General features: G+C 40.8%; 1 protein-coding gene across 1 annotated transcript in view; it reads left to right on the top strand.

The window, feature by feature from the left end:
• TTC27 (tetratricopeptide repeat domain 27) overlaps positions 1-24700 on the top strand; it is a 184698-nt gene extending 159998 nt beyond the window's left edge. The window contains exons 17-20 of the mRNA XM_047854087.1: positions 13324-13521; positions 14807-14918; positions 19373-19473; positions 24462-24700. Coding sequence (XP_047710043.1) covers positions 13324-13521; positions 14807-14918; positions 19373-19473; positions 24462-24584 — 534 coding nt within the window. The 3' untranslated portion in view covers positions 24585-24700. The remainder of the gene's footprint in view (positions 1-13323; positions 13522-14806; positions 14919-19372; positions 19474-24461) is intronic.
• Positions 24701-27353: the final 2653 nt, after the last annotated feature.

Below are 27353 nucleotides of genomic sequence, written 5' to 3'. Positions count from 1 at the left end.
TTGTTCCTCAAATTCAGAATATGAAACACAACTCCTAATGTACAGTAGTATTTCATCTGTATATGAATATTTCAATGAGTTTGAAATTAGTTTCTATAAAAGTTCAGTGTTTTTAGAAACAATTAATGGCAGCTTTGGGCTTCCTGAGACTTCCCTCCTGTAGCCCCACTGTCACACACAGGAGCACCAAGAACCATGCATATTGTGAGAAATATTGCTCGTAAACAAAGTGCTTTGAGTTTTTATTCTTATTTTTTTAAATGTTTATTTAATTTAGAGAGAGAGAGCATGTGCTTGTGCACACTTGGGCGGGAGAGGGGCAGAGAGATTGAGGGAGAGAGAGACTCCCAAGCAGGCTCTACTCTCTCAGCGCGAAGTCTGATGCAGGGTTCGATTCCCGTGACCATGAGATCATGACGTGAGCCGAAATCAAGATTCAGACGCTTAACAAACTGAGCCACCCAGCCACCCCTAAAGAAAACACTTTGAATAACATTTTTGAAGATGTCACATCTTAAGGCTGTTAGCTTAATTTTTACATTTGGATTTGGAGCCATATTCTTGAGAACATAACATCTAGATATAAGGAGCAACTTGCTCAGGTCAGATTATCATCTGTAGCACTTTATAATGGAGAAATAGCCACAGTGAGATAATGTGTCAGGACCTGTTAATAGCTTTCCTTAGAAGTGCCTTGGAGTGCTGCTGGCAATGTTCATTGTCTGGCAGGTGTGGGTAGAATCACTCTGTAGTGATGTAATCATCATGGAAGGAAAGTTTTGATGGCTAGTGATGGGCTCAGTCATATTTAGCTTCATAGAATATTTCTGACTGTCATCATGCTTTATTACAACCAGTCAGCGTGGACCACGACAATTGATAGATTGTCTGGAATATTTTTATCTTGGCAAAAAAATTTTACTTATTTTGACTCTGCAAGTTTGGTAACAGGTGTCTTTCAAAAAAACTCTGATATTCTTATGTTTGACACTACTTGACCTTATTCTATTTTAGTTTGCTTTAAAACTTTTTTAATTTATTTTTTTCTATTTCTTTGTAAACGTGACTTGTCATTTAAACTGTTTCTGTTGCATATGTGTGTTCATGTGTAAATTTATACTCCTTTTAATACAGACACAGGGTAAGTTAGCTGCAAATTATTCTGTATTTTTCACTGTTTGTAATAAATGAAGGAGTTGTATCTGTATCTTTTCTCCTTTTTCTCTCTGTGCCCTAATTTTGACTAATGCATAAACTAGTAAAACTTAGGAATGCATTTCTATCAGAGTACATATTTATATTCATGTATTTTGAATATATATTTTTAGTTACCATAAAGCAAAATTTCATATTCCTGCATAATTAGTCTCTTTTCAGTTTTCCAGGTATTTATTATTGTAAATAATGCCATCAGTACCCTTGTAGATAAAGCCTTGTGTATAGCCATACTTCTTTCCTCAGGGTAAATTCTAATGTTGATTTATTAGTTTTTTCTTTTTTCTTTTTTCTCCTCCTCTTTCTCCTTCTCTTCCTCCTCCTCCTTTTTTGATGACTGGGCCAATCATTTGGGAAAAGAATTTAAGTATTGCAGTATTACACCCCACTTGCTATTTATAAATGGAAGAGGAAGGGATTAACATATACTAAGTGCTTGCTATGTTTCTGGCACTTAACATGGGTTATCTGTTATAGGGCACTCAATATTTGAGGTGGATACTAAATATTTCCCATTTTACAGTGGATGAATATGAAACACAGGGAAGTTACATAAGTTGACCAGTCATGTAGCTAGTAGGATCCAAAGACAGGAATCACATTAGGTATGCCTGTTTTTCTCCTTTGTGTCATATCTTGAAGTCTATGGGATGTCTTATGTTAAAAAACACATTTCCACATTATATTAGTGAGTATGTGAACTATACAGAACAAAGTTTTTTTAAATTGGGGTATAATTTACATGTATTAAAATTTACAGATCTTGGGTGTTAGTTGATGCATTTGGATCATTTATATGTTCTTACATAACCACCACCCAAAACAGGTGTGGAACATTTTCGTCACCACAGATGTCCTTTTATGTCCCTTTCTAGTCAATTGTACCACCACCCTTTCCCCCCAAGCCAGGCAACTTCTTTCTGATTTCTGCAGCATGGTTCCATTTTGCTTTTTCTTAAATGTCAGATACAGAGAATCATGTACTGTGTGTTCTTGTATACTGATGTTCTTTGTGTGGATTTCCGTATGGTGTTTTCTTTGGGAAGGGGGGAGGTGATGTTGATGTGCAGTGGGGCAGCTGGCCAGCCAAACAAATCCTGCAGCGAGTGGTGGCTAGGTATTACCTGAGAGAAAAGAGGGGAGGGAATGGATATATTTTGTACAAATTATATCTGTAAAGTAGGTTTTATCTCCCCTTGCTTGCTGAGGTATCTGAGGCTCTGTAAGGTAAGCTAATAAGGCTGGTGTTTCATAACTAACAAGTGGTAGGAAAGCCAAGACTTGAAGCTTAAAGTCTGGCCTATTTAACCTCAAGCCTGTGCATGCCTTTTCCACACTCTTAAGACTTTTTTTTTTTTTTTTTTTTTTCCCTGAAGAAGGGGGGAAAAAAAAACACCACCAAATATTAAACTGCCTACCTCACTGTGATAACTGAGGCTTGGGGAAGCCAAGGGTCAGGGTTATCAGGCCAGGAAACAGAGCAAGTTCTTTAAAGAGCTCCCAAGTGGAGCAGGGAGGTAGCCAAGCTGGGAGGTGGAAAATGGCTTCATTCCTGGCCTGGAGCCCTCCTGGACTGAAGGCAATCCCATTCCTTCCTGCTTTGAAGACCTCCAGCACTCAAAAGCCCAACACCTTGTACTCTCAGCCAAGGTTTTGGTGAGACCTGGCCAAGGACTCCAAGGCTAGTGTTGGAGAAAGGGATAGTCAGGCTTTTCTCTTTGTGGGGATTCTTCAGCGTGTACATTGGAATCACTGTTCTTCCATGTGAGGAAGCGGGAACTTTCTTCAGGGACTGGAGATGGCTCCCCAATTCATTCTCTGCTTGCTGCATCCCCTAGGCATGTTCTGGGATGGAGGTGAGAAAGAGGCCTAGGAGAGAGAATGAGATGGAAGTTCCATATCACCTAAATGGATGAGAGATGTGGGCGAGGGCTTAAGAGGTCATTGCGGGGCATCTGTGGTGTGGCATTGGTTTGGGTAGGATGTGAGGAGCTACAGGGCTGTTTATATCGATGAAAATGAAATCCCTCTAAGCATCCAGGCTTAAACAATATACATAGATTATTTTATGATACACCAAATGAATTCCAAATGGACTAACTGTACGCACAATATTTTTTCATCTCATAAGAAAATCAGGAAAAGAAGTGGATACTTCCCAAATTTTCTGAACTTTAAAGCAATAAAAGAAAACTTGAATTTTTATGACTACATTTTAAAAGTATGTGACAGAATATTTGTAACAAATAGGAAAGATAAAAAGCTAATAATACCCTTATTATATGAAGAGTTAACATCTGCCACAGGAATGACATGTGACAGAACAGAGAATTCAGAAACAGACTCAAGTAAGTATGAGAATTTAGTCCATGATAAAGATGACATTTTTAAAATCTGTGGGATAAAAATAGAATTTTCAATATGTATTGGAACGGTTGGCCAAGCGTTTGGGACCCAAACCAAAGCTCTGCTTCACTGCTTAAACCAAAATAAATTCAAATGGATAAAATATTTAGATTGAAATGCCTCGAGAAACAGGATTACGTTGTAGATGAGAGCATAGATTCTGGCGTTAGACCGTCTGGGCCTGCAGCCTGCCTCCGCCAATCACTGACCGTGTGACCTTGGGGGAGTTAATCACTTTCTGTTCCACTGTCATGAGAGGGGGATTGTTGTGAGGATTGAGTAAGTTAATATACATAAAGGGTTTGGGACGGTGCTTGGCGCACGCAGGTGTTATTAAGTGTAGCTGCCGTCATCATCAGCATCATCATCAAAGAAGTCAAAACCATAAAGGCACTAAAAGAAGTTATGGTAAATATTTTATAGGCATAGGGTTGGAGACACTATTTTTGATCATGACACAAACACCATTATCCAGTGAGGAAAAGTTCGAGAGATTTGGTACTTGAAGCTTCTACACCTGGGGAAAGAACACCATCTGAGTGGGGTGCTAGAGGTCACTGTCCCTAGAAGGGGCGGCCATTCGTGTAGTGCCTCCTGAACTGAAACTGGAAGATGACTAGTAGAAACTGGGTGGGTGTGCTGGGGAGACACTGTCTCAATGATCTCAGAGTCATCTGGGTCTTTCTACTTAAGACTGCTGGATTTGTAGCCTGTGGCCACTGTAACAAACCACCCCAAACTTGGCGTCTTCAAACAAGAGAAATGTATCCTCGCCATTCAGTTCTGGAGGCTAGAAGTGTGAAATCAGGATGTTGGCGAGGCCGTGATTCACGTAAGGCCGTGGGGGACAGTCCTTCTGTGCTTCCTCTGGCTGCTGGGGGCTCCTGGCGCCTCCTGGGATTGTGGTGGCATCGCTCCCGTCTCTCCGTCTTCACTTACCTCTGCACCACCTTTTCTGTGTGTCCTCTCCTCTTCTTAAAAGAACTCTGGTCATTGGATTTAGGGCACACCTACTCTGGTATAACCTCTTCTTTTTTTTTTTTTTTTTAAACCCGAACCCGGATAAAACCTCATCATAACTGATTATGTCTGCAAAGACCCTGTTTCCAAATCAGGTCCCATTGTGAAGTTCTCTTTAGACATGAATTCAGGGAGGACGCAAATTTACCACAGCTGACCTGCCCCGACTGTTAACATTCCTTTTCAGAGAGAAAGCAGTGCCTTTGAGTTTCGGAAAGATAGGGGGGTGCACCCAACACATACCTCGTTGGTTAGCTGTACTGATAGCAGAAGTGCCGTGCACAGACACACAGCAAGGGAAGGCCAGAGAGTCCACACTGATCATATGAAGGCCTTGCCTTTAGCAAACAGTGCCAGCTGTCTGAACATCTGGAAGTGACAAAAGAGATAGTAAGGATAGGGAGGGAACTCCCTATAGGAAACTAATAAAGCTTTTCAAATAGCTCTTAGTCGTATGCAATATTGACAGAAAAGACTGGAATCCCATGCCATGGTGGACAAAAATAGGATTTCTCTTATTTTTAAGTTGTCCGAGTCTAGTATAGTTAATACACAGCATTATGTTAGTTTCAGGCGTACAATATAGTGACTCAGCACTTCCCTACATCACCCAGTGCTCATCATACCAAGTGCCCTCCTTGAACCCCACTGCCTATTTCACGCATCCCCCCACCCATGTCTCCTGTGGTAACTGCCAGTTTGTTCTCTGTAGTTAAGAGTCTTGGTTTCTCTCTCTCTGTCTCTCTCTCACAAACTAGGATTTCTAAGAAGGATCCATTGTTAAGCTTCAGGAGATCGTGATATGAACCACCTCAAACTTGGCGTCTTCAAACACTTCAGCACTGTGAAAAAGACGTGTGTGTGGGCATGTGCATATTTTGGAAAGAGGCTTCCAAAGTCTCATTAGATCCACATGGGTATCCAGAATCCCAAGAAAGTAAACACAGACTAAAAGTATCTAGTGAAGAGGTAGACTGTTAGGATTCGTTTTCAGATAAAAAGTCTTGTTGGCCCTGTTAAGTTGTGTTACATTACAAATGGGAAAATACTACTGAATGCATGTATCTGTTGCTCTAATTTTTGCACGTTCACAATGTCGGCCAACACAGTCACATTCCGAGCACACTCACTTTCTCCCCACTCCCCACACAGTTTCTCTTTGGCTCCTTAGCTAGGGAGAAGCATCTTCCCACATGGCCCCACTTCCCCGCTACCAGCCTCTTTGGAGCCCATGCAGGTTAGGCTTTATCTCCCCCAGGCTACTGAGCCCTGCTGTTGTCAGGTCCGTTCGTCCTGACACTTCCTGGGGACACTTGTCAGGCCTCAGGTTCTTCAGCCTGTCGGCAGTGTTTACTGCCACAGATCTCACTCCCTCCTCGAAACGCATCCTTTGCTTGGTTTCCAGAATTTTACAATTCTTACCTTACTAGCTGTGGCTTCTCCATCTCATCTCCACACTTCCCTTCTCTGTGGCAGCCGCTCCAGGCCCATTCCTCACCCTGTTCTCTTCCCCACTTATGCTACTACCCCTGGCGTCTCACCATCACCTTGGTTTTCCTTCTTCCCTTTCTAAGGCAATATATATAATGAAAACAAGGTAAAAAGTTTTCTCCCACATGACCCTTTAATTCTTTCTCACGGAAGCTCTTCGTTTTATTTCGTTATGGTTGCACTTTTCAGATGTCTTCATTTTTTTCCTGTTGGCTCACACTCCCCTGGTGATGCCGGCTTTGCACGGGTAATGTGTGCTGGTGGGAGGGGTTCACGCAAGCCCAGGACCTAAGGGGTGCCCTTTCTTGTGAGTCTGGGTCCTAGGGGGAGTCTCACCCCTTGGGTACACCTCACCACCGCCCCCTCCCACCACCACCAGGTAGCCTGGCTCCTCGGGAAACCTCCCTTTTCTCTGCCAGGTGCTGCTTTCTCCTCGTGCCCGTGTTCCTGAGTAGCCCTCTAACTTCAGAAAGTGTGGGGTCAGCCAGGCCGCTGGGGCCTGTTGCTTTCCACTTCCCACTGGCCGGGCCCTCTGCCCTGCTGTACCCACAGGTCTCTGGCTTGCCCTGGGCTGGCTTGGAGAGCACTCACCTGTGAACGTTGGTGCCTGGCACTCTTCTGCCCTTGGCTGCCCTTCTCCCCCATACCGGGACCAGCCAGTTGCTGTCTCCCATGGTTTCTCACGTATTTGCTATTTCCACCTCAGATTCATCATCTTTCTCCTTTCTCAAGCGATGTATGGACTTGGGGTTCAGAAAGAGGAGCTAGCCATGGGTTAGCTTGTGAGCTATGTAATTTCCAAAATGATCAACAGTAAAGCTGTTTTCATATTGGAAAAAAATGAGTTCAGCACAAATTAAGAAAATGTTTAAATATCTTTCAAAGGAACTATGTTTTGGGAATGCAAGCTGGTGCAGCCACTCTGGAAAACAGTATGGAGGTTCCTCAAAAAACTAAAAATAGAACTACCCTACGACCCAGCAATTGCACTACTAGGCATTTATCCACAGGATACAAGTGTGCTGTTTCGAAGGGACACATGCACCCCCATGTTTATAGCAGCACTATCAACAATAGCCAAAGTATGGAAAAAGCCCAAATGTCCATCGATGGATGAATGGATACAGAAGACATGGTATATAAATACACACACACACACACACACACACACACACACACACACACACACAATGGAGTATTACTGGGCAATCAAAAAGAAGGAAATCTTGCCATTTGCAACTACATGGATGGAACTGGAGGGCATTATGCTAAGTGAAATTAGTCAGAGAAAGACAAAAATCCTATGACTTCACTCATAGGAGGACTTTAAGAGACAAAACAGATGAACATAAGGGAAGGGAAACAAAAATAATATAAAAACAGGGAGGGGGACAAAACAGAAGAGACTCATAATTATGGAGAACAGACAGAGGTTTTCTGGAGGGGTTGTGGGAGGTGGGATGGGCTAAATGGGTAAGGGGCACTAAGGAATCTACTCCTGAAATCATTGTTGCACTCTATGCTAACTAATTTGGATGTAAATTTAAAAAAAAAAGGAACTATGTTTACGTAGCAAACATTTGGAAAGAGATTTAAGTTCACTAATAATTAAAAGAAATAGCATTCATTGTAATAGCTGCATATGCCTTTAGCAGAACAAAATATCAGAGATTTAAAAAGTAATTAATACAGCCAGTGCTGGTAATGCACAGTGAAATGATCCATTTTCATGTACTACCGATAGGCATCTAATTTGATTTAGCCCTTTAGAAAGTATCACACCTCCAGATTCTTAAAATGTTTATTCCCTTGATTCCATAATTCTGTTCCTGGAATTCTTTTTTTTTTTTTCTTTTTTAAAGATTTTTTTTATTTTTTTCAGTAATCTCTACCCCCAATGTTGGGCTTAAACTCCCAACCCCAAGATCCAGAATCACAGGCTCCACTGACTGAGCCAGCCAGGCACCCCTGTTCCTGGAATTCTAACCTAAGGAAAGTTTCAGTGTGGAAAAAAACTTTGGGCACAAAAGATAGGCATTGAAGTGTTATTTATAGTAATAAAAACAACACTGGCAGCCATGGAAGCAGTGTATTTATCTGACTACAGGGAAATTGTTAAATAGACTACAGTCTGTCAACCCAATGGAATATTTTGAATCTGTTAAAATAATCTATTTTAAAGATTATATGAAAACAAAAAAATACTATGACATAATGTTAAGCGAAACAGGTAAGAGAAGACAGTTTACATAGTATTAAAAAATTTACACATAGCAAAAAAATTAGAAGAAGCTCACTACAATGTTAGTAATACTTGTATTTGGGAATTTTATTTTCCCTTTTTATTTTTTATTGGCTCTGATGTCTTGAGGAAAAAAAACAATAAAAAATAAAATTACAAAAACCTGTTTGGTTTTGGTTGATTCAAGATTTGGTGAAGAAGCGGTGCCTAGGTGACTCAGTTAAGTGTCCAACTTCGGCTCAGGTCACGATCTCATGGTTCGTGGGTTCAAGCCCCACATTGGGCTCTGTGCTGACAGCTCAGAGCCTGGAGCCTGCTTCGAGTTCTGTGTCTCCCTGTCTCTGCTCCTCTCTCACTCATGCTCTCTCTCTGTCTCTCTCTCTCTCTCAATAAATAAATAAATAGATAGATAGATAGATAGATAGATAGATAGATTTGGGGAAGAAATGATAATGAAATGATCAAAGTTACTGGTATACATATTTCATAAAAAATAAATTTTTCTGGTGTAAAACTATTTCTTATTAGAAAGGAGGAAATAACAGAAGAGTAAGGATCTGTGCTTTGTAAATTAACACAGCGAATGCTTGACAGCAGGATCCAGGACTTGGACTACGGGTTCACATCCAACGCCACCTTCCCCCGCTGTGTGACCTTGGACAAGTTACTTGACTTCTCTGTGCTCCAGTTTCTTCATCTGCAGAGTGCAAATAACAAGGGGACCTTTGTAGAGGCTCTGGTTCTGACACATGCTCATATTCTTTCTCTGTCCCTCTCACATCTATATATGCAACTGTTATCTACCATTGTCATAGTCTTCTCCATCAAAGCTCAGGAGTCAACTGTCACTGGTGTTCAGGACCCCTCTCTGCACCTCACTTGCTAGGGGACGCAGAGAAAGTACATTTTGCCTCTCTTGCCTAAGTGTATTTGTAAAGTGGGGATAGTAAAGTGCCTGTGTCCTAGGATTGCTGTGAGACCCCAGTGAGATCAGGTTGGTCACATGCTTACCATGTAGTAATGCTCATAGCGGAGGCACTGGGGAGGTATTGAGAGCCGATGCCACGTCATAGATTCCGTTTTTCTTTAGGTCTGTTTTGAAGCATAAGGAAAGTCAGGGGCACATGGTGAGTGAGTTAACTGTGAGGGTTTTTCTGTCCACTTCTGATGTAGTAAGGAAGTTGAGGATCATTGATAATCCTAATCGTTTATAGGCTTATATTGCTTTATGGTTTCAAAACTGTTTACATGTGTGTTGACTCCTTGATACAACGATTCTGTGATGTCGTAGGTAGAAGGCCTGACCTCATTACCACTGTTCACCAGTGTTGTAGTCATACCCCCTTACTTTCGGCAGACTTTAGCAACTGATTCTGTATGCTTCCTCTTTACTCTAGATCTAGCCGGTCTTGAATACTTGGTGTTTTAGGTAGATGGTACTTCTAGTACTTTGGGCATAAAGTTTTTTGTCCTTTTGTTTTCTCCATATGAGCACCCCACTCAAGTGGCCATATCTTGGGTTCTGTTTCCCCAAGAATTGTTCCATCTCTAAATTCTTCAACTTCAATATTCTATTCTTCAGCTCCTTATTACATACTTAGTAATTCATTGTTTTAACCAGTTACTACTAATTTATTCCTAATAGTTACATTTTTATTTAGGTTACATTTACTTGTTTAACTTTTTTTTTTTCATTTTTGATTATGCAAAGGATTGTAATGCTGGTAAACATCATAGACTACCCAAGAGGAAATTGTATTGTTTGGTGATTCATTGAGTCAGAGAAGTTCTATTGTAGTAACCTTTGCTGCTTTTTTTTCTTTTTTAAGCTTATTTATTTGAGAGAGAATGAGGGAGAAGAGAGAGCGAGCATATGTGTGTGAGCAGGAGAGGGGCAGGGAGAGAGAGAATCCCAAGCAGGCTCCATGCTGTCAGCACAGAGCCTCATGTGGGACTCAAACCCATGAACTGTGAGATCATAACCTGAGCTGAAATGAAGAGTCAGACACTTAACCAACTGAGCCACCCAGGCGCCCCCTCTTCCTTTGCTTCTTTTAAGTTACAAATATTTACTTCTTTCCTTTCCTTTCTTCTTTTTTACACATAATTACTTTCTAAAGAAGAATTTAAATATGTGTTAAAAGTTACTGTTTTCGTAGTCAGTCTGTATAACTAGAATGCAGTTTTTCTCACTAATTAGTTTGAGGAAAATGGTGCTATTAGACAGTAAATTATAAAATTAATGTTTTTTAAAAAATAATTCTGTTATCACTCTAAGACTACTTTTTAAGATTATAAATTAACTCCATTTGTTAATGGAGTTTAATAACTCTTTTTTCCCTTTAGTGCATGGGACTTTCTTAATTACAGGAAATAACTTCTTATTTAATGTTTTATTCAGGTAGAGTATACATATAGAAAACTATACAGATCATAAGTAAACATAGGAATTTTCATGAAGGGAACACACTTGTGTCCCCAGCCCCTGGAGCATGAGTCAGATCATTGCCAGCTCTCCCAAAGCTGTCCCAGCCCCCTTTCAGTCACTAACCACCCCCTCCCCTGTGCCAAGAACATAAATTGAAAGTAAAATCTAATAAATGAATATTCATGTTGCCGTCATTTTTTGTTTCATCTTTTCCAATCTTTGAATGTGTTTATACTTGCCTTTTTTTTTTATATGAAATTTATTGACAAATTGGTTTCCATACAACACCCAGTGCTCATCCCAAAAGGTGCCCTCCTCAATACCCATGCCTTTTCTGTTTTTAAATTAAAATTTTATTTTCTAAAGATAACACAAACATGTACACAAGTTAAATAGTAGTAAAAGGCTTAAAACAAAATGTAGCAATTTCCTGCTCTACCCCTTTCTAGTCCTCAAGATCCTACTCCCTAAAGGAATGTGTAGCATTTAGTATATACTGTATTTCTTTTCCCATTTGCACATTTCCAGATTTCATAGTATAAGTGTATGCTGCTGCTTTTTATTAACCAAATTTAGATATTATCTGTTGATTTCCTATTATAGTAAGCAAGGTCTTAACTCCCTTGTATCAGCATCTCTACTACTTCTTTTATCTTCTTAATATATTTACATTAAATTTTTTTGGTTAAATGAATATTCTCTATTAACATTCTATGCTTTACATATAAAATTTAAAATATTATAAGGTACTATGATTGGTGGTTTGTTTTATTGCTTTTTATTTTTTATGATATTATTAATAATTGTCTTGGTTTTCACATTGTTCTCTCTCTTTGTACGTCTCTTGTCTGAAATCATAATGTCTCCTGCCTTTCTTCTTCTGACTTTTGGTCTGGATACAGTCACAAACGCTTGTTATTGCTAAGCCTAGTGGAGTCTTCCATCCCTAAACTTTTGTAGATGTGCTCTCCTTACTTCCTCCTTCCTTGGTTTCCATAACATCACTTTCTCCTGTTTTTCTGAACACTCCTTTTTAGTCTCACTCATGCATAGACCTCTATTCATCTTCCCTTAAGTGTGTGTTCCTTAAGATTCTATCTGGGGGTTCCTGGGTGGCTCAATCAGTTGAGCGTCTGACTCTTGACTTTGGTTCAGGTCATGCTCTCATGGTTCCTGGGTTCAAGCCCCACACTGGGTTCTGTGCTGACAGCATGGAGTCTGCTTGGGATGCTCTCTCTCTCTCTCTCTGTCTCTGCCCCTCCCCTGCTCATGTACGCTCTGTCTCTCAAAATAAACAAATAAACTTAAAAAAAAAAAAAAAGAATCTATCTGTAATATGATTCTTACCCAGAAGAATCTCTTTAGGTAATATCTGCCATGGCCATGAGTGACTTCTGTTATCTGTTCCTTCTTACAGAACTTTCTTCTACATATATCTGGCCATTGAACATACAGATAGAGAGACTATGAAGACATTTGTCTTGCTTGCACACCTGTTCAGGGTCCCACTCTCTTCTTGTGACATCTGCATATGAATTATGTGGAGGCTTTGGTATCTGTCTATAGTTTTTCACCCTACCCTGCTCCTATTCACACAGACACACCACTTCCTTACCCTTTACTGTTCCCTTCACACACATACACACACACACACACACACACACACACTCTCTCTCTCAATCTCTCTCTTTCTCTCTCTTTCTCTCTCTTTCTTGCTCTCCCTTTTCTGACCTTTCTCCTCTCAAACATGTGCACTGCCACTCTCCATTTTTATTGGCGAGAAGGCTAAAAATTGTCTCCTGCCCATTGTCTCTTCATGTAGGTAAAGTGAGGAGATGGGATGTTGGGCCAATTGTCAGATCCTAGAGAAAACAGAGTATTTTGCTAATTTAGTATGCTTCATTTATACTTGATAGTAACTATTTTAATAGATCATCCATTTTAAAGCGTGTTAATCCTTGAAATGTTTAAAAATGATCACTTGTTAGTGCATATTCATTTAGTCTCTTCTGCCTTGTTACTTTCAGATTTAAAGTCATGAATGGGATTGTAATATGAATTTTATTACTTTCAGAATTAAAACTACACATTTAGGATTGTAGTGTGAATTTGCAGGTGGAGATCTTGTCCAAACAAGAAAGAAAAAACGCAATTAAACGTTCTCCTGTCCACTCTTTTGCTATATGCGATTCGGACCATGAGTCTGAGCTTACATTCCTAAAAGCTACAGGTGTCCATCAGATCATTCAGAGAGAGCAATCAGATTGAGAAGACAGAGACATCGAGCCTATGAAAGAAGAGCCCCCAAAGGAGCCCTAAAAGGGAGCACAGAGAGCTTGTCAGTATGTGATTCTAGAGAGTGGTTCAGGACTTTTATTTGTAAAAAGTGTAAAGGTGATATTCCACCAGGTCTCAAGGTTTTTCACCATCATTGTCATTGATGATGGTGATGGTAGCCCTTTGTTTTTTGTTATTATTTCGTTGTTCTTGGCTTACCCGTTTGTTCTGTGCATTTTTTAAGGTCCTTAAAATTCTGGTCAGGGCAGTGCTTGATGGGATGACTGATCGAAGTGGAGATGTTGCAACTGACCTCAAAGGAAAGCTGCGGGAGTTACTTGGCAGAGTGACTTCAAGAGTGACAAATGATGGAGAAATCTGGAGGCTGTATGCCCAACTGTATGGAAATGGGCAGAGTGAAAAGCCTGATGAAAATGAAAAGGTCAGTCCTCTTCCAGTCCTCCTGGATGCTTGCCTTTTGCTTGAATTACGTGTGGGGCATCTGCTTTGATGGTTGGAGGCAGAGATAAATAGCTTGAAGGGGAAGATGGATATGCTCAGGTCTTCTGTCTTGATTCAGAATCTTTAACATAAGCACTTGGAATTGCGGGCAGGTTAAGACTCGTAAGAATTCATCTTTTCTCTTTTCATGGGTTTTTCTCACACGGTTGTTCTCTGCTTCCTGCAAAAGGCTCTGTCTGACCTGCTCCCCTGCTGGAGCTGCCTCAAGTAGCTGTCCACAGTATATACCCTGCAGCCCTTGCCCCAGGCCCCTTGCTGAAGACTCGGGTAGATGGGGCTCAAGGACAGAAGAGCATTCAGATCTGAGACGGGGGCCATGGAAGGGAAGAAGAAAAAGGAACCAGATAAGAATATCAGAGGCGAGCTTTAAGTCTAAATATAAAATGCTTTACAAAGGTCGCCCGGCCCCTTTCTCGAAAGTGCATTAGAACACCAGTTACACTCAAGTAATGCCTTTGGCTTAAGGGAGCCCCCAGGGTTTCCAAGGTTGAAATAATTGTTTTCTGTTCTTTTCAAAACATCCACAACAAATCAAATGTACTCCTTGCGTGAGTTTGGAATTTGCTGCAGTACAGCTAATCTGTGGGATGGTTAGCCGTCTCTCCTCCCTCCGTCCACCCAGCTGGCTTCTGCCATTGCCTGTCTGCCCAGAGAACACATACTTACATGCACGCATGCACACACTCCCACCTGCCATCCTTCCATTTCTTCTTGAATTATGAGGCCTTGCATATGTGGAATCAAGGGTAGTCTGAAGTCTCTCATCTGTGACTTCTCCCTCAAGATTCTGCAGGGATGGAGCTGTGAAAGTGTCTTAAACTTCTGTGAGTACACACACCTTTGAGTAATCCCATAGTTGTGCCCGGGTTCATGCCTTGTTTTCCAAACGGGGCTCGTAAGCTGATGGCTACCGATGCTGAGGAAAGGTATGCAAGCTTCTTCTAGATTTCCAAACCTGGCATTTCTGTTTTTCTCTTTGGAGGGAAATGTCTCTATCAGATACATCCCTTTGATTGCTTTTAATTGCTTATTGCTGTCGGGTGTGCATCTGTACCCCTTCTTTGATGAGAATAGTAAAGGCTGTGCTGCGTGACACAAACGCTCGTTTTTCAAGTTGGCATTAGTTCCATATGACTTCCAGGAAGCCGAGTTTGAAATGTGAATTACACTTGTTATTCTGAACGTTGTTCTTTTTCTGTCCTCAGGCGTTCCAGTATCTCTCCAAGGCATACAAGTGCGACACACAGTCCAGTTGTTGGGAGAAAGATATGACATCATTTAAGGAAGTGGTTCAGAACGCCTTAGGCCTCGCACATGGTATTTGATGTAATGTTCGGATATCCCTGCCATGCTTTAATGTATTTTTACTGAAAAAAGTATTTGTCAGAAGTGAAGTTCCATTACACATCATTTCAGATTATTTCATTGTATTGAAATTGTTGTATTTGATTCAGCAGATCTTTATAAGACTCACTACCGTGTAGTAAGCACTTTGGAGTAATCTGAACAAATATAGGATAGAGCGGTCTGCGGGATAGAGGCTTGAATGCCGTCTGAGTGACAGGTGTTAGGAGCTTTCGGTACGTGAAGTATCTTCACAACTGTAGCCAACCTTCACGGCACATAGAGTCTACTTGTGGTTATCATGTAGTGGTAGGGAAATCTGTTAACATTTGCTGACTCCTTTATAAATGAAAATATTTATTATCAGAAATACGTAGATTCCTGGAGTGCATAGCAACATACAAAAAGCTATGGCTTATACAAAAGAAACAAAAAATATCCTGTCCCTGCCTTTGGGAGATTTAGTGGGTGATATTTGAAGGGAGGGATAACCTTACATATAAAGTTGTATGCCTGTTGGGCAAATATATTCCATATAAGGTTCCTTTTAATTATTTGCATAAAGAGAAATATACCAGATAAGTTAATAATACATTTCTATATTTATATTTGAACATGGGTGTGTGAGGCCCTGGAAAGGGAGTTCAAATAAAATAATGAAGCTACAGTGCTAAGAACTGGATCACAGGGACTATGATCCTATCCTAAAGTCTTCCTCCAACTTCTCCTGCAACTATTAATTACAGTAACTGGGGAGCCAACAAGGGACCATAAAAAGGGTAGGTAGACCCTTGAAGCCAGGGAGACTTAAACTCCAGGACCAGCTCCACCACAAAGTTGCTAGGTGACGTTGGGTAAATGACTTCTCTCTGAGCCTTAGTTCCCTCATCAGTACAATGGGGGTAATACCTACCTCTGATTGTTAGGAAGTAAATGAAAACATATTCAAAAACTTAACAGTATCCTACACATGGTTTAAATGTTAATCCCTTACGTTCTCACCTCAGCCCTGTTCCTCTGGGGTAGAGGATCTGAGCTGTATGATAAGGCATGCAGAACTAAAAAGAGAAAAATGAAGAACAAAAATAGCATTTAATATGTCTCTAAAGAAGTCACAGAACATTCAAACAGCTTAGAAATGGGTTTAGTAGATAATAATTCTACTTCTGGTCTTTGATATCCTTGACAAAAGGGATATAAATATCCAGTTTTCTGGGCTGCCTACCGCTTGGCAGATCCAGTAGACGTGCTGATCTCTGTCTCGCTGAAGTTCAGAGTAGATAAGGTGGAGGTCATTGCTGGGAGACCCATGGAATGTGGCTACAGTTCATGTGGCTTGTGTTGGCCATGGTGGGTGGGCTTAGATGGAGTTCAGTTCTTGTGCCTTTGACCTCTGTGGATATAGTACCAGGTTTGGGAACCCCCATAGCCACGTGTATTATGTACATAATTATAGCAAGGTGCAATCTCCTTGGAAGAATTTATCTTATCTACTTCAACCCTAAACATTTCTGTGAACAGCTAGCTTTGTAACAGTTAAAGCCAAGGTATTTTCTGTAATCACTAAGTGTTGCTATTGAACCTGTCAAGTATAAATGCACAGGTTAAAGAAATAAGTGCTGCAGTAAAAAATCTTCATTTACTTCTTAAAGTTGGTTTGAAACTATTTTGGACACTGTTTTTTCATCAGGGCAATACTGGGAGAAAAACAAGTGTTTATTCTTTTAAGTTCCCTTTGACTTTAATGATTTAGGTGTTGGTGCTCCGACAACATTTTAAGCATATTTTAGTGGATGCTCGGGTTTAGTTTCTGGTGATATTTTAGATTGATAAAGATAAATGTTTGCCTTTTCTTGTTGCTTTTTTTTTTTTAATTAAAAAAATATTTTTTAATGTTTATTTTATTTTGTAAGAGAGAGAGACAGAATGCGAGCAGGAGAGGTACAGAGAGAGAGGGAGACACAGAATCCGAAGCAGGCTCCAGGCTCTGAGCTGTCAGCACAGAGCCCAACATGGGGCTCGAACTCACGGACTGTGAGATCATGACCTGAGCCGAAGTCGGACGCTTAACCGACTGAGCCACCCAGGCGCCCCTCTTGTTGCTTTTGTATACCAATGCTCAGCTGAGGAATGAACTGGATTTCTATTCTATTCTGTTGCCCACCTTGCTCAGTTCTGAAAAGGCAATGTAACATTAAAAAAAAAAAATCTCCCCACAATTACTCCTTTGAGTTGCTGTTTGTAAGAGTAGCTATGTACTTCAAAAGGCCGGAGAAGACATTACAGTGTCTACATAGGGTTTGAGACCTTTGAATAACAACGTTGTCGTTTTGTGCCCCTTTGTATTGTTTGGGGGCTATTCATTTATAGCCTCCACTCTTCTGTTTTCTGGGAAAGGGTGCACAAAAGCTGGTTCTTTCTTTGCCGTCCAGGAACTTTTAAAATAATAGTTATGGGGGCGCCTGGGTGGCTCAGTTGGTTAAGTGACCGACTTCGGCTCAGGTCATGATTTTGCAGTTTGTGAGTTCAAGCCCCGCGTCGGGTTCTGTGCTGACAGCTCAGAGCCTGGAGCCTGTTTCAGATTCTGTGTCTCCCCCTGTCTCTACCCCTCTCCTGCTCATGCTCTGTGTCTCTCTGTCTCTCAATAATAAATAAACGTTTAAAAAAATAAAATAAAATAAAATAAAAGTTATGCATTTTAACTGCAGACTACCTGGAGGAAGCACTGCTGTCTTGGATTTGCTGATAATTTGAAATAGCAGTTTATTTCTCTCTTTTTCTGGAGCTCTATCTTTATCTCTAGTGCCTTTTGGAAATGGGATTGAGGAAGGGGTCTAATAGTGTTTGTCTTTTTGATCTACTTTTGTGTTTTTGTTGTTGTTGTTTATTTGTTTTGTTTTTCAGAATTAAAATAAGGATTTAAAAAAGAATCACAGGGGCGCCTGGGTGGCTCGGTCGGTTAAGTGTCTGACTCTTGATGTCTGCTCAAGTCATGATCTCACAGTTGTGAGATCAAGCCCTGCACTGGGGCTCTGCTCTGGGTGTGGAGCCTTCTGAAGATTCTCTCTCTCTCTCCTTCTACCTTTACCCCCTCGAGCTATCTCTCTCTCTCTCTCTCTCTCTCCCTCTCCCTCTCAACAACAACAACAATAACAAAAAGAATCATAGCTATTTCTGATCCGTTCCTAGGTATTTAACAGCCCACATACCTCAGCTATGGTAGTCAAATTTTCTTCTACTGAGGGACACAGACATAATCTTCACTATCTATCTTCAGGTTAACTGTGCCCTTTGAAGATGAGGTGAACATTGTTGATTACCATGCATTCTTTCAACCCTTAGCTGAGAAATGTCAAAGTCTAAGTATTATTTTGAAATGAGAATGTCACACTTGGTTCTCACCAACCATGGAAGATATTAATTAATGATAAAACAGTTTTTGCCAGGCACAGGCAGTCTCCACCAAACGACCAGAGTTCGCATTCAAGAAAGACGTCTATTTCCAATCCTGGTCTAAGATCTAGGATACTAAGTAGACTTGCACTGTTGTACTGGTTAGCGTTTTAAAACTGGATCTGGTTATGGGTCTGCATATAGCAAGCATAATTTAGAAGAACAAACACAAGAACAAACCAGTGGAGAGATATCAGGTGCTGTATTTTTACAGAGCTCTTTACTGGTTCTTATAAAGCATGAATAGCCAGGCCTTCTGCTAGTGAGGGTTATGCTTTCTTGGTAATTTCACATTTTAGGAAGAAACGGGCTCCCCGGCTCACTGGAGGCAGAGTGGGGGCACATGGGCAACTCTGTTCTCTCCCTGCCATTGCTGATGTCAAGTGCAACCCGAGATCCCCATTGCGGTCACCTCCCTGAATGCAAGCATATAGGTTGTGGAAATCACTCCTTCCAGAATGGTGATGGAAACCCTGAGTATGAAAAGGAGGTTAGGATTGAGCTGTCAGCACCTGTCATGTCACTTCACTAGGCCGGTGTCATTGGCCACTGTGAGTCCCTTTTAAGGACTTGGTGCCCCGGGAAGCTACACTATGATCTGCCACATCTGGTTTTGCCCTCTGTGGACACCTTGTGTTCAGTTAGATTTTGTCTCTTTTTGCCTGGTTTCATTAGTGTATGTCTGTATATGTTGTGTGTGTGTGTGTATCTGTGTTTAGGGTCTCTTCCTGATGATTTGTAACGTACCAAAAATCACCTATTTTCCTCAAAATTCTCCTTTTAGCAGTAAGTGCTAAGAAAGATAATGAGAATTGTGCACATAATTATTGTCCTTTTACCAAAATAAAGACTCTCCATGTAGAAATATTTGTAGAGTCTGTACTATAAAATCCTAATTAAGCAATTGTTTTTTGTACTTGTAAATTATCGTGACCGGTATTTAATGCATGTTTTCTCCGATGTGTATTTTTCAGTGGCTATGAAACACAGTCAACACAAATCCAGCCCGCAAGAGGCAGTACAGGTGCTCTCCTCAGTTCGACTCAATTTACAGGGCTTGGTATCTAAAGCAAAGGTAAGAGTGAAATGTCATTTCGTTTGAAGTGTCACAGGAAGAAGGTGTTAGTATGACCTGACCGCTCTGAAGTCGTCTTTTACACTGGGAGTAATTTTAGGCCCACGTGACATTTCAGATATCAGCCCCCAGGTGGTCCGTTGTCCTGGTGGCAGCATCATCAGCCTAATGGCTCAACTACCCTTCTTGGGTAACTCAGGAGTCTTTGAAATTAATATTTATAATCCAGCCCCACTGCATTCTTCAAGTTAAAGTAAAGCAATGCTCTTTTTTTTTTTTTAATTTTTTAAACATATTATTTATTTTTGAGAGGCAGAGAGAGCGTGAGCAGGGGAGTGGCAGAGACAGAGGGAGACACAGAATCCGAAGCTGGCTCCAGGCTCTGAGCTGTCAGCACAGAGCCTGATGCGGGGCTTGAACTCACGGAGTGCGAGATCGTGACCTGAGCCAAAGTCAGACAGACGCTTACCTGACTGAGCCACCCAGGTGCCCCAAAGCCATGTTCTTTTACTTACCGTCGCTTTCCCCAAAGTGTGGCACATACGTTACTGATAGCACTTGGCTAAAGGTTTTTTTGTTTTTGTCTTTTTAAAAAATATTTATTTATTTTTGAGAGAGAGGAAGGGGAGGGACAGAGAGAGAAGGAGACAGAGGATCCACAGTAGGCTCTGGATCAAAGCAGAGCCCGATGTGGGGCTTGAGCTCATGAACCATGAGATTATGGCCTGAGCTGAAGTCAGATGCTCAACCAACTGAGACACCCAGGCACCCTAATTTTTTTTTTTAATTAAAAAGAAATTTTTTTAATGTTTATTTATTTTTGAGAGAGAGAGAAAGAACATGAGTGCCTAAACTTTTGATTTTAGTGTATATTTATTTCAGTGCATGCTAGAAAAAGTATAACTAGCACATCAAACCTACATTTTCATGAATATTATTGCTTATTTTTCATTTACAGTAGTATAATGTTTCCTTTAAAAAAAGACTTAAAAAAAAAAGACTTTTATTTAAATTTAAAAAGTTCAGGGCACCTGGGTGGCTCAGTCGGTTAAGCATCCGACTTTGGCTCAGGTCATGATTTCAGTTAGTGGATTCGATCCCTGCGTCAGGCTCTGTGCTGACAGCTCAGAGCCTGGAGCCTGATTCTGTATCTCCCTCTCCTTCTGCTCCTTTCCCATTCATGCTCTCTCTCTTTCTCTCTCAAAAATAAATAAACATTAAAAAAATTATTTGTTTAATTAAAAAAATTTAACTTTAAAAAGTTGAGTTAGAGACAAATATTAAGGAGGTAGTGTATGGATTTCACATTGTTAACTTAGGTGGGTGACTCAGGTTTGACAACTAAAACATATAAAATCTACAAACGCCACCTTATAAATGGGCACTTGGATGGAGACACTGAAGAGTCCCCGAGACAACTGGTTTGAAGCCTGGACTCTGAGTCTCTACCTGTGGCAGGTCAGGCATGGGGCGGGGCCTGGGAAATCTGCATAGCCAGGTGTGGATTATACTTTTGGAAGCAAAATTTATTTTTTTTTAATTTTTTTTTTTAACGTTTATATATTTTTGAGACAGAGAGAGACAGAGCATGAACGGGAGAGGGTCAGAGAGAGAGGGAGACACAGAATCTGAAACAGGCTCCAGGCTCTGAGCAGTCAGCACAGAGCCCGATGCGGGGCTCGAACTCACATACCGCGAGATCGTGACCTGAGCCAAAGTCGGATGCTTAACCGACTGAGCCACCCAGGCGCCCCTGGAAGCAAAATTTAAAGGCATATAACTTGTAACACAATTCAGTGCTTTCTCTTCTCTTTTTTTTTTTTAATGTTTATTCTTGAAAGAGAGAAAGAGACAGAGCGTGAGCGAGAGCGAGACAGAGAGAGAGGGAGACACAGAATCCGAAGCAGGCTCCAGGCTCTGAGTTGTCAGCACAGAGCCCAACGGGGCGCTCAAACTCGTGAACCACGAGCTCATGACCTGAGTCAAAGTCAGACCCTTAACTGACTGAGCCACCCTGGCACCCCTCTCTTCTCATTTTTACTCATCTTCACTTTTTAATCGTGGTTTGCAAATGAATCCTAACGCTTCTGAGAGTGAGTCTGTGTGTGGCAAGTGAAAGTCACTTCTGGACACGTGTAAAACCCTTCCCAGAGTTTGCATGCCTTTTTATCAATTGTTTGATCTTTTCAGATGAGGACATCGTTTTTGCCTATTTAGATTAACTTGCTTTACTATCCTTTTAGTCTGCAAGCTGGAACCAAGTTCCTATAATCTACCAGGAGGAACCGTACTCCCACCCGTCTTGGTGGCATAACTTCAGTTTTGTGTCTTTCAGAAAGCAGCATGAGCTCTCAAAAAAAGTCAGGGTAGCAAGCTTTCCTGTGACTTTCCTTCTCAGATCAGGAGCGTGGTTTCCTAGTTGGGTTAGATCACTTACCTACCCGTGATTATTTCCTCAGGATACACTCTACTAGTTCCCTTCTCTCTGTGCAAAGCTTTTTCTTATGAGTTATTAATTGCATATAAATCTATACTTACATACTTAAATAGTCTTGTCTGTGCAGAGACTGCCTTTCCTCCTGTATTGTGGAAGATGCCCAAACATTGAAGATAAGGCCTCAGATGGGGCATCTGGGTGGCTCGGTTTGTTAAGAGTCTGACTTCAGCTCAGGTCATGATCTCGCAGACCCTGAGTTCGAGCCCCACATTGGACTGTCTGCTGTCAGCACAGAGCCCACTTTGGATCCTTGTCCCACTGTCTCTCTGCCCCTCTCCTGCTCACGTCCTCTCTCGCTCCCTCAAAATAAATAAAACATTAAAAAAGAAAAGAAAAGAAAAGAAGGACTCAGAGCATCATCTATGTTTAGATTCTGTTCTCATTAGATCCTAAGGGGTTATCCAAAAATGGGAAAAAATTGCCTCCCAACACCTCCTTTGAAGCACATTTTTTTGCTATAAAATTTGGGAGTCTCTGGTTTTATAGTAGATCAGATGCCCTTCGTATTTTTTTCTTTTTTTAACAAATTGGTTTGCAAAGCTGAATTGCAGTCCCAAAAACACTTTTTGAGAGCACCTTAAATAGCGAAAATGGAATAGGATAGCTCAGTTAAATAGCATGCAGTAAGCTTGGCTCGTACCAGTCTCTGATCTTTTCTTGCCAGGCCAGGGACTTCATAGAAATAAAAGCTCCGAGAACCTAGAGACTCACCTGACCTCGTCCCATCTGTGCTCCCCCAGGATGGAGCAACTCTCCACCCCTTAGCACACTGTCACTGTGCAGATTTGCTCCAGAGGGCATGGAGCTGTTGGGGGAAATGCTGGACAGCCTGGACACAGAACAGATTTTATCACTTACGTGCTTAGGGATCCTCAGCAAATAATTCATTCTTTCTAAGCCTCAATTTCTATCTGCTTCCTCCTGAGTTCATAGGGGAGTGATGCAGATTCATGATGATTTGCAAGCACTGTAATTCTTAGTAAAAATCAAATGTGCTGTGTGAGTCCAGGTTATTTTCCTAAAAGGTGTTTTCTCTATCAATCACATTGCAACGTTCTTATGTCAGTTATGAAATGCTGTACACAATGTGACTACACGGTAATGTGACAAATCTTTACTAAACATTTACGAAGTCCTGCATTCGAGTGAATGCTCTCGGCTCCAAAAATCACTGTGTGAAACTCTAAGCTGTCCCAGTGATGATACTATCCCTCAAAACATCTTTGGGACTCCCTCTTTAGAATTCTGTCAGAACATTTGTCATGTGATATATGGTAGTGATAGTAAATAGTCCCACAGTCACGGTAAATTTACTTTTTGTAAACAGGTCAGCTAGTCAAGTCTGATGAAGAAGGTAGATAGTGTGCTGGGGCGTCTGGGTGGCTCATTTGGTTAAGCGTCTGACTCGTGGGTTCGTGGGTTCAAGCCCCATGTCTGTCTCTGCACTGGCAGTGCAGAGTCTGTTTGTGATTCTCTCTCTCTCTCCCTCTCTTTCTGCCCTTCTTCCTGCTCTCTCTCTCTCTCTCTCTCTCAAAATAATAATAATAAAAAAAGATAGTATGCTGAGTAAATTACATTTCTGATCAGCACGCGCACACACACACACACACACACACACACACACACACACACACACACACAGTGGTCATAAAATCCCAAAGCTAATTTTTTTAGGTGCCTGTCTTGCCTCAGCAGGCAGTTCCTAACAGAGGCTTTCCAAAATGTCTCAGCCACGATGGCATCGACCTATGTTGCAATATACCTCCCAAGGCAATTCCTTTTATAGGAGGAGAGAGCACATTTATTTTTATTTTAATATGCTGGGATTCTTTGCTTTTACCAAATCTTGATAATCTTTGTGACCCCTGAGTCCTATGCCATAATTAACTTTTAAATAACATAAAGGCAGGGGGGTGCCTGGGTGGCTCAGTTGGTTAAGTGTCTGACTTCGGCTGAGGTCATGTTCTCATAGTTCTTGGGTTTGAGCCCTGCCTCAGGCTCTGTGCTGACAGCTCAGTCTGGAGCCTGCTTCAGATTCTGTGTCACCCTCTCTCTCTGCTCACGCTCTGTCTCTCTCTCTCTTTGTCAAAAATAAATAAACATTAAAAAAATAACGTAAAGGGTATGATTTGTATGAACTTGAATATAAAATGTGTTTGTTTTGTTTGTATACACAATGAATAGATTTGTTTTGTTGAATGAAAAATCCAGAAACCATCCTGTGACATCGAAATGAATAACCGATATTCAGGGCAGCCGTTCTGAAGAGCAGAGCTCATTTGAATTTACAGGTTCAGGCACGTTGTTTGATGCCTGGCTCAGTTTTGCAGCTTGTGCGTTTCCAGGATGGTGAACAGAACAAACCCTACCATTGCTGCCGTCATATGGTATTATTATATACAGGGAATTTGACTTCTCTGCTCTGTACCTATCTTAGTTTAAAGAGATTTGTCATTGTTTTGATAGTTCTCCTTTGTTCTTTATATTGCAGCAACTTTTCACAGATGCAGCGAGTGGAGAGATTTCCAGGGAGCTCACTGATGAAATGGTAGCTATGGACGCCCTAGTAATTGAGCTACAAGGCCTTAGCAACAAGTTTCGAAATCAGTATTGACCATCCTGGGAACACTTTCTGGAAAAGGAGCTCTCACCTTCTGAGTTTCTCTCATACCTATGTATCTGAAACACAAGATACTGATTTTTTAAAATAAATTTCTCTTTTATGGCTAACATTTTTGTTTTGTGATTTTTCCAAATGTTTGAGCTTTCTCAAGTACGTTAAAAGTTCCCTGTTTCTTTAGGCTTAGTTACAGTTGAATTCAGCATCTTTATCATTCTTGAGGTGTTTCTGCACAAAGAGCAAACAAATTGTAGTTTTCTTTTTAGCATAGGGTTTATTCTCTCTCGGCCTAAAATGATATAGGTCATTGTTTGGAAAAACTTAGTCTATACCAGGAAGAAAATATCACACACTACAAATTTGTAGAATCGTTAGATCGGCTGCTTTATTATTCAGAAGTGGTAAAAGGGTAGATTGAGTGACAGAAACCTTTTTCCTTCTTGAGACTTCGTATTTGTGTCTGAAAAAATACAGACTTGGCTAAATTAGAAATGTGGGTATGGTTTAGCTTCGAAATCAAGAAAATGCAAGAAAAAAAATGACATAACCCAAATTTTGATTCAACCATTAGCCACTAGTAACCAGGCAGACCCTTCTCCTTTTATATCCTGCGAGCCCTCGAGATGGTTGTTCAATAGGTTATTATGAGTGAAGACAGCCATAAATGGTGCCATGTTACAGAGATGCCAAAATAAAATGCTTTCTTAGCAATGTCTGTGGAAACAAATATTGAAGGCATTAGCTAAGTTTAATAATCTTACTACAAAAGTCGTAGTAAGGAATTCTCAGTCCTGGCGTGGGTTGCTGAATTTTGGGTCCCGTGCATCAGTCATCTGACCCTTGCTTTTATCTATGTTCTTATTTATAAAATGTGAATAATCACCACCCCTTCCTTCTTTGTTTCAGCTGTCGCAGGAAATTTAAAAATGCATACTCTGCAAATATAGGAATTCTGAACATTTTTTTTTTTAATGTTTATTTATTTTTGAGAGGGAGAGAGAGCACAAGCAAGGCAGGGGCAGAGAGAGAGGGAGACACAGAATCCGAAGCAGGCTCCAGGCTCTGAGCTGTCAGCACAGAGCCCGACGCGGGGCCCGAACCCATGAACTGTGAGATCGTGACCTGAGCTGAAGTCAGACGCTTAACCGACTGAGCCACCCAGGTGCCCCAGGAATTCTGAACATTTAAAAAAAGTCTTTTAAAACTTCCATCAATGAATTTTAGTTACAAATGGTTTCCTATGCTTCGTTTCCTTAACCACCTGCTTGTCTTTTCTAGTACACTACTAGTCTAAAAAAAAAGTCGGTGTCTTCCTCAAAGCAGTTTCTCCTACAGGAGACACAGTAACTGTGAGAAAGCCCAATAAAGTGAGCTAGTAGCCTGAGTTAACATTAAATGTCCATTCAAATCTGTTATGGAAGCTGTTGAGGAGTAGGTAGGTAAATGGAGGGAGGGAGGTTTTAAGATGAACTCTATCAGTACCCAGCTGTGATCCCCACTAGAAAATGGATAGACATACTGGGAAGGGCAAAGATTTCAGGAATCAAGTGGAAGGCTGAAGAAGAGTTTCCAAGTATTAGAAGTTTTTAATTCTCAGTTTGATTTTCTTCAGGTTCAACTCAAGGTAGAAAGACATTGGTGAGTGTGAGTTGTCACAAACCAAGTCACAAAAGGATTATCTCCTTCCTGTCCTGTTGTCTAATGCTATGTTGAACCAAATTCTCCAGGACGATGCCCTACACCCTCTTTTATTTTGGAATGATCTCACAAAAGAGGGGGCTGTTAAATGGCTTCTTTTAAAGACGTAGACTTGTTAATGATGTTTAATAATCTTATGTGAATGTTTAACATAATTGAAGAAAATATATGGGGAAGTACTATGGTAAAGTTGGAAATGTTGGGGTCTTATCAAAACCTCATCTCTACCACCTCTAACACTTAATGCTCAGGTACTTGATTTCTTCATCTGTAAAGTGAATGTGGTAATAACAGTACCTTCCATCAAGTTCTTAATATCTCTTAGAGTACTTTCACCCAGTTGCAGAGTCAGTAAAACAGTATCAGCTTAAAACTGCTGTATTTCATTACTGTAGGGTCTTTGAGGCTTCATATTGCTATATTATGATTTAAATATTTGCTATTTCCAAATGTCTTTTATAAATTTCAACTTTGATTTTCTAGTATTACTACTTTTGTTTTCAGCATTACTTTTGTGCCTTGTCAAATGGAAGAATATACAAGATGTGATTCTTTAATCCGTATTGAGTCCCACTAGCATGAATAATCATGCCAATAGCTACAAGTTAATTGCGTTCTCACTATGCACTAGGTAAGTCTATGATATCACCAGGACTCTAAAGCTCATGGGCTTTAGAAAGAGAAATAGCCAGAACTCTCTCAACTTGCTATGTCAGGGCTAGAAAAAGCTTCCAGTGGTCAGCTGATTTCTGTCTTCTCTTTATCACAATGGGATGCCTGGAATGTTTGCCTTTCATTGTTTATAAAGTTCTTCAAGGAGAGAAATTCTGTGGAATCCCAGTACATAATAGCCTGTGGTCTGTTAAGATTATTGTACTCTTTTTTTTTTTTTTTTTAATTTAGAAAAGTTTTTGTTAGCCTTTTTCCAAAGAAGCCGCATAGTAAATGGGGGCCCTAACTGCAGACGGGTTAAACCCCAGTGAAATAAAATACCTTCTCTTTACCCAAACCCCAAACTCAGGAAACTTAGAGAGTTGATGCTGAGTCCAGGAAGCAGAGCCATGG

The sequence above is a fragment of the Prionailurus viverrinus genome, chromosome A3 (genome assembly GCF_022837055.1).
Source record: "Prionailurus viverrinus isolate Anna chromosome A3, UM_Priviv_1.0, whole genome shotgun sequence".
NCBI classification, from domain to species: domain Eukaryota; kingdom Metazoa; phylum Chordata; class Mammalia; order Carnivora; family Felidae; genus Prionailurus; species Prionailurus viverrinus.
The sequence above is the reverse complement of the archived record's forward strand: the minus strand, read 5'-3'. Positions and strand labels throughout refer to the sequence as shown.